The 7,057-nt window shown below is 60.0% G+C and overlaps 1 protein-coding gene across 5 annotated transcripts; it reads right to left on the reverse strand.

Moving 5' to 3' along the window:
* Positions 1–6,784, reverse strand: LTO1 (LTO1 maturation factor of ABCE1). Of its 5 annotated transcripts, none has more exons than XM_032879716.1 (6): positions 6,705–6,784; positions 5,306–5,411; positions 3,877–3,947; positions 1,009–1,126; positions 599–707; positions 1–89 (listed from the first exon to the last, which is right to left on the reverse strand). In XM_032879716.1, exons 1-5 carry the CDS (start codon positions 6,752–6,754, stop codon positions 639–641), a joined length of 414 nt encoding a protein of 137 aa, XP_032735607.1. In that variant the 5' UTR covers positions 6,755–6,784; the 3' UTR covers positions 1–89; positions 599–638. The 5 variants fall into 5 exon arrangements, with proteins under 5 accessions (XP_032735607.1, XP_032735605.1, XP_032735606.1 ...); XM_032879714.1 differs by having other exon boundaries at positions 1–105; XM_032879715.1 differs by having other exon boundaries at positions 595–707.
* Positions 6,785–7,057: the final 273 nt, after the last annotated feature.

The following is a 7,057-nucleotide window of genomic DNA, read 5'->3' on the forward strand; positions in this document are numbered from 1 at the left end:
GCGGTGACAGGCGGGCGTGAGACCGGAGTCCGAGCTCTGCTGCCGATGCCCTTGCACCGGGCGGTCCCCGTGGGTCTCGGTTTCCTCATCTGTAAAGTGGGAACACTGGAGGGATTACACAGAACAGGGAAGCCCATCACCCAGCGCCGGCACATCCTCGGGGTCCGCCAATGTCAGTCCCAGCACACTGCCCACCACCTCGCCTCACGTCAAGCCCACATTCTCAGTTCCTAAAAAACTGTTCTTCTTAGCTCCGAGTCCAGGCTCGGGGCAGGGGAAATCCTAGCCAGAGCTGCCCCCACTCTAGAACCGGCCAGGCCTGTCCAGCCAGAAAGGACCCCGGGCCAGCAACCCTGGAGTGGGAGCAAGTGGCCTCACGAGGGCCCTGGCGGGCGCGCACTCACACTGCACAGCAGACAGGGCCCAACAAAGGCCAGGCCTGTGCGGAGGGGCTGCGGGGGGCACCCGGGCGACACAGGCAGCCCCCAGGGAGGAGGAAGCCCTTTCACCGACCAAACTGGAACCCTCCCCACAGAACGACGACTACTCCATCATTGTTTTGCCTTGAATCACATTTTTAAACACTTAACATACGGACATCTGTTCCTTGAGGTTTCGTCTTTGTTCATCTGTCATCCTCAAAACGAAAGTCCAGAACCTTCCGCACTAATTTTAAAGTCTGGCTGAACATTTAGTAATGAACAAAGCTGAAAACAGAAGAAAAAAACATGTACTCTTTTGAAATCTTACGGTTTCTACTCACAAATTAGAACAAAACTTTCTACCTGCAGCTTTCCGTGTCTACACCACCCCCGAAAGTTCTAACAACTGTTCCTTCTCTAGACCGTCTTCAGTTTTCTCACACAGAAACCCAAAAACAACGTGCTTCTGCGGACCATGCGCGGGGACACGCGCCCCGAGACCACGAGCGACGTGAGCGCCCGGGAACGTGCGCGGCAGGGGAGGAGAGAGGCAGGCCGAGCCGAGAGACACATGCAGCGGACAAACCTGTTTAAATTTCCCTCTAATTTTGTCCAAGTCCTCGTGAAGTTTATCGTAAGTGGGGTCATCGTAAGGGAACTTCTGAATCATCCCAAGCAACGACTCTAAGGCCTTCATCTTTTTGCTGTAAAGCACAGAAATAAAAACTCTTAGTCCTTTGCACACAGCGCGCTCGGCTTACGGGACGACGACGCTGATCACGTACTTGGAGCAACGATGCCTGAGTCCGGAAGCGCGAGAACGAGCTCCTCACTCAGTAATACTTACTCACCCAGCAACGCGCTCCCGCCCACAGCCCGTGCTCCGCTGCCGGTACGGAGCTTGTGACTGTGCTGCGTCCCAGCCAGGGAGCAAGCGACTGAGGAACCCCGCCACGGCCTCCTCTAGGTCGCCGACGTGGGAAGAGACAAAACCAGGCAAGGAGAGAGCGCTGGGTGGGACACGATCTAGCCCGCTGTGGGCCTGGGGCGTTCCGAGGCAGGTAGACCAGCAAGCCCCTCCCTCCAAAGGGCAGGACTCCGCATCGGTGTCTGGGTCCGGTTCCCTCTCCCAGGAAGGCGAAGCTCTGCAGGGAGGCGAGCTGGCTCCCAGCCCTCCGGTATTTCACTTCTCTGTGACATGCAGACTTAACAGCCACCTCACAGCTCGCGAGAGGAGAAGTGACCTCCGCCAAGCCCAAGACCTAGCCCAGGGCAGGCGCTTAGTGAGCGTAAGGTCTCCTCGCTTCCACCGGACCCTGGAGACCGGGGCTCACACCCGGGGCTGGGGGAGACCGTTCCCAGATGTGCGCATCTGGGAGATGCACGGCGATCCTGACGGGCACCCCCCCAGACCACCCGGATGACCGAGATGGGCCACCCGAGCGTCAGGACGCCAGGTGTCTGACTAAAGGAAACGCGACAGAACTCCTCCGCGGGATGAATCAAAAGCAACCTCCTAAGTACCGGCTCGGAACTGCTGTTCTCAGTCACATGCAGAGCCTGCGGCGGCAAGTCAGTGAACGAGAACGGCGATGGCCGCCTCTCTAAGCCAACACGACTGTAAAAGGTCGGAAGGGGTCCACTGAAGCAACGAAGCACTCGGTCTCGGGGGCGATGGAAGGCGGATGCCAGCATGCGGAAGCGGCTGTATTCCAGCGTGATAAAAATACACCCACTTTTAAGTCGGCAAGAAGCAACTCCGTCTTCTCTGGTCCGTGAAGCTACTTGGAAACACACCCGGCCCGTCACGCGGCAAAGTCAATGCCCGTCAGCAGGGCGTGCCCGCTCCCGGCTGGTCCAATGGCACAGCCGGCGCCAGACCTCAAGCTCAGCCCTGGCCAAACGCTGGCCCGCACGGCCCCCGCCACCCTGCTGGGGAGCCAGGGGTGGGGAGACACAGAAGCACCTCCAAGTCCATCAGAAACCCGCGGTCGTCGGATGTAAAGCGCCACCGCTTAGTCTGAGACACCGTCTGCCGTGGCTTCTCCGGCGTTAAAGGCCCCTTATGTCAGTGAATGGAAACGCAGATAGGGGTTTTCCCTTCCTTGGAACATAAGGAAGCGGAAGGTCCCCTATCAACCCTCTACCATTATTTAAAAAATTGTACTGACACAAGAATGCAAAAAACCATGACCCACAGCTCTAGGAGACAGGCTTCTAGGTTGTGTTTCAAGGAGACCCTCGGGCTGAGCCGGTGGGGAGGGGCGGCAGCAAGGTGCACCAGACGGCCTCCGCCAGTCCCCAGCCGCACGGCGCGGGTCCTCCTCCAGCTGAGACAGACGGGTGCGCGGCTTTAAGAGATCAGTGACCCCAGCTCGGAGGCTGGAGTGGAGCGCCAAGCTCAGCTTCGCCTGCCACCCAGTGGCGCCCCAACTTGCCAAACGTGACCTCGACCGCTCTCGCAGTCCTCAGAGGACCATCCCCGCCCCGGGTGCACCTCGACTCCTGTACATGTCTGGTCCACTGCCAGCGACTCGGGCTGCCAGAGCGGCCCAGGGGCTCCAGCAGGGTAGGGCAGGCCATCCCAGCATCACCCAGTCAGCCACGAGCACCCTCGTCCTCACATTCGAATACAGAGGTGCCCTAATTTGAGAAATTCAAAATATTTCAAGTAAGACAAGTCACTTGGACAAGGGAATGCGACCTTCCCTGTCGTCCTCCACTGTCCTTGGGCCCCTCCGGGGCCAGGAGAAGGCAGCAGGCATCAGAACGAGGCACGGCATTAGCTGAAGCCAACTTTGGGCTCCCAGGAGCGGCGGGACCGCTGAGCCACGAGTGCCTTTGACTTCAGGGCTTGTTCCCAGATTAAGACTGAAGACAGATGTGCAGCAGGGTCCCTGGGGCTTCAGCAGGTGGCGTACAGCGAGAACCGTTTCAAAAGATTAGAAATGACCCAAAAAATAGCTACCACTTACTCAGCACCACCAGGACCCAGACACGTGTCCAACACGCTGCCTTATCTCACTGGCACACCTAGTCGGCCGCGATAAAAACCCAGCCACGACAGAGTCCCCACTTCCGACCCTGGTCACACCGAGGCTACCGTACTGTGTTTGTTAGAAGCTCCGGGAAAGACGAACGAGAAGACAGAATCCACTTCAACAACCTTCACCAGCAGGGGATCTAAAATGCACTGGTGCTAGGATGCCTGCAGGGGACCGGCAGGCGGCTCCACGAAGGCTTGACAAGTAATAACGCGTGTTCGCCGGACACCAAAAACGAGATCTGCGCAAGGCACAATTTCCTGCAAATATCGGGAGCACATTCACGTCTGGTCTATTTTCTCCACGTGACAGATGAGGACACGGAGACAGGAACTGCCCGAAGTCAGGGGAAGCTATGGAGCCACACTCCTGCTCCACACAATGAGAAAGGACGCGGTCTTAGACCCTACCTGTCTTTCTCTGCGGCACAGCCGTGCAGGAGGCATCTCCAAGCGAAAGCGAAGCCTTGATAGCACCCAATCTGTGAATTCACAAAAAAGTGAAGACGGAAATTAATAAGCAAGAAGCTACATTCTGTCTAACTGTCGCGCTCTCCAAACTAAAGGTGGGGACCAAGGGCAGTGGTGCTTCTCATGCTGCAGTTCTGGAAGCATGTGCTGGGCATCAGACCCCGGAAGTCAGGTGGCCGGGCCTTCAGTGGGGCGACGGCCTCCCCGAAGGTCCCCTGGCTCCGCCCCTGGATCTCGTGCCCCGTGTGGTCCCCTCTAACCGCAGCTGTAGCCAGCAGAACACAGAAGAGGCACAGCGTGGTTTCTGAATTTAGGAGTAGCAAACATCACCCCTGCCATCGCCGGCCCGTGTCACGGCTGCTCCAGCAGCCCTGCGGGGGTGCACGCGGCAAGAGCAGCGGTGAGAGTGAACGGTCTCCGGAGTGGCTCTCCCAGCCGCAGGCGAGCCTTCGCATGGCCGCAGGCCTGCCTCCTGCCCCAGTGGTGCGGAGCCAGAAGCACCCAGTCCAGTGTCTACTGTCAGAGTCGCCCGCAGCAGACATCTACTGCAGTCCTGACGGCCCCCCAGGCTCTGCCGTTCAGAGCCGGTCTTCCGGAGTGAGGGCCCATCGAGAGGGAAGGGAAGAACGACCACGGACTCCGGAGGACTTCGGTGGGAAGGGGTGACCCAGGGCAGGGATTCGGGAAGCGGAAGCACCGTGATCCGCTGGCGCAAGCTGAGATGGCCGAGGACCGGCTCTCTCGTCCCCCAGACCACACCACCTTCTCTTTAGCAGGCACACCTCAGAGAGGCGGGTTCGGTTCCAGACCGACTGCCAACAGATGAACTGCTCGGTTTCCCGGCGCACGGGAAAGTTACGGTTGCGCCACACGGTACTCTACTCGGCGAGACGGCCCTGGGTCTGCAGAACACGGCGCGTACCTTCAGCAGAAAATACTTTATGGCTAAAAAACACGGACCATCATCCGACTCTCAGCAACTCGTCATCACGGGTCACACGTCACAGAAACAAATATAATAATCATAACGAAAAGGTCTGGAGCGATGCAAGAGTCAGCGAGGCGTGACAGAGACGAGAAGTGAGCAAATGCTGCTGGAAACACGGTGCCGACGGGCCTGCCTGGCAGAGACGCACAGACTTTCCACCTGACAACCTCACGCCACCTGCGGAGCTGGGGGCGAGGTGTGCCGGTGCCGCAGCACACCCTGTCAGTCCGGGTGAAGGACGCTGCCCCATCTACACTGTCCAGTCCGCAGCCGTTCCGAGAGGCCGGAACTCCTGGCTCTGCCACACTGACCGTCGCCGGAAATTATAAACTATGAGAGAAGAAGATTCACTTCTAAAAATTGGGGGGGGGTCCCACTTACCTCAGATCCAATTCTGGCTCCATGCAACGTGCCATACTGTCTTCCTTCAATTATACCCAAACTGTTGCCTTCTTCGTAGCCTTCCTGGTAGCCTTCCCCGTGAAACCTGTGATGGAGAGGCAAGCTTGACCAAAGAAACAGGAGAAAGACTGTTTTTCCTGGAAGAAATTTTCTCTCCCATAGACCCCAGACTCAGCAAGACGAGACACAGTATAGAAGAAACCGTACTGAATGTAAGTCAGAAAACGGAGGTCACGACCCCAGCTCTACCCCCTCAAAGCCGGATCTGCCTCTTCTACAACGAGGGGGCGGGGTGGGGGGGAGCCAAATTCATGAATCCCACACCTGGGAGGATACCAGAAACACAGGGAAGTTTTAGAGACACAAATTCCAGGGCTGTGCCCCCGACACCCAGTCAGGAGGAAGGCCCGGGAGCGCTTTCTGAAACCTCCTAGGAGAGTCCCGTGTGCAGCCAGGCCAGGGAGCCGCCGCTCTGTGAGTGTGACCTGCACGACAAGAAGTGCTTCCCAACACGGTGCCACCCACGCGGCTTTCCATCTCAGCTCTGCACCGGGGAAGGGAGAAACGCCACCGGATCAGGACAAAGTACACCGAGGCAGCGGTGCCCGGCACACAGGAACGGCTGGGGCTCTGCGGGCGCAACAGGGGACGTGGGACCATCTTAACCTGAAGTCACCACAAACAGAAGAAGTGGGACGGCGCCCAGCACGCAGTGAGGCAGTGTACGCTCCCACCTACTGGCGATGCGCCCCGGGGAGTGATCCTGCCTCGCCGTCTGTACAACACGCTGCATCACAGACCCTGACTCACAGACAGCGCTACAACCGCCTACCGAGCTCGCTGGTGGGCTCACACAAAGCTCCAAATAAATGTCAGCGGCTGGTGGGTAAACGCTCGCTCTCTTCCACGACTGAGACCTATGGATGTGTCAAGTGGGCCGGGCACTGGAGGGGGGTCCCCACCGTCACAGCCCCGGGCACTCCCCAGGGGCCCCGGAGGCAGCGGGATGGCGTCTGACACATTTATCAGCATGTCCGTGAATGCGGCCGTATGTCCCACCACGAAGGAACAAGGAAAAGGGGCAGCGCCCAGATGGCAAAGTCCGTCCCACCCAAGTACGGGGCGTCCCCGGAGGAAGGCAGGCATCAGGCCGAGCAGATGCTCGGGGCCGCCCCGGACCCGGAGGCGGGTCTGGGGGAGCAGCTGGGCACGTGCCGCGCCGCCAAGGAAAGCAGCGGCTCCGGCACTTCGGCCCCACACGCGTCCGTGCCCGCCGGCGGCCCAGGGCGCCCCCCACCCGACGCCCGCTCCCGCGTCGCACCAGGTCCGCGCTGCCTTCGCAACCGAAGAAAGACGCCGGCCCGGCCCCGCCACCCACCTTTCGTCCGCCATCACGATGGGGTCGAACATGTCTTGACTCCCCGCCATGGCGGCTCCCGGACCGGCCCGGCCCGGCCCGGCCCGACTCGCCCTGCCCCTCGGGCTCCGCCGTCCCGCACGGCCGCCCCCCCCCACCCCCACCCCGAGGCCGGAGCTCCCACTCACCGCTTCTGCGGAGGGGAGGCCACTTCCGGGGGGGGGCGGCGGCGCGGGGCAGGCCGGGTAAGGACGGCGCGCCGGAGGGCCCAGCCGGCGCCGCGGAGGCCCGGACGCATGCGCGCCGGGGGCGGGGCCCGCGAAGTCGAGACACCTTTGCCAAAAAAAAAAGGGTTGAAATTCTAGGTGGGACGT

Source organism: Lontra canadensis, unplaced genomic scaffold (genome assembly GCF_010015895.1).
Source record: "Lontra canadensis isolate GAN:19392208 unplaced genomic scaffold, GSC_riverotter_1.0 scaffold66, whole genome shotgun sequence".
Lineage (NCBI taxonomy): Eukaryota > Metazoa > Chordata > Mammalia > Carnivora > Mustelidae > Lontra > Lontra canadensis.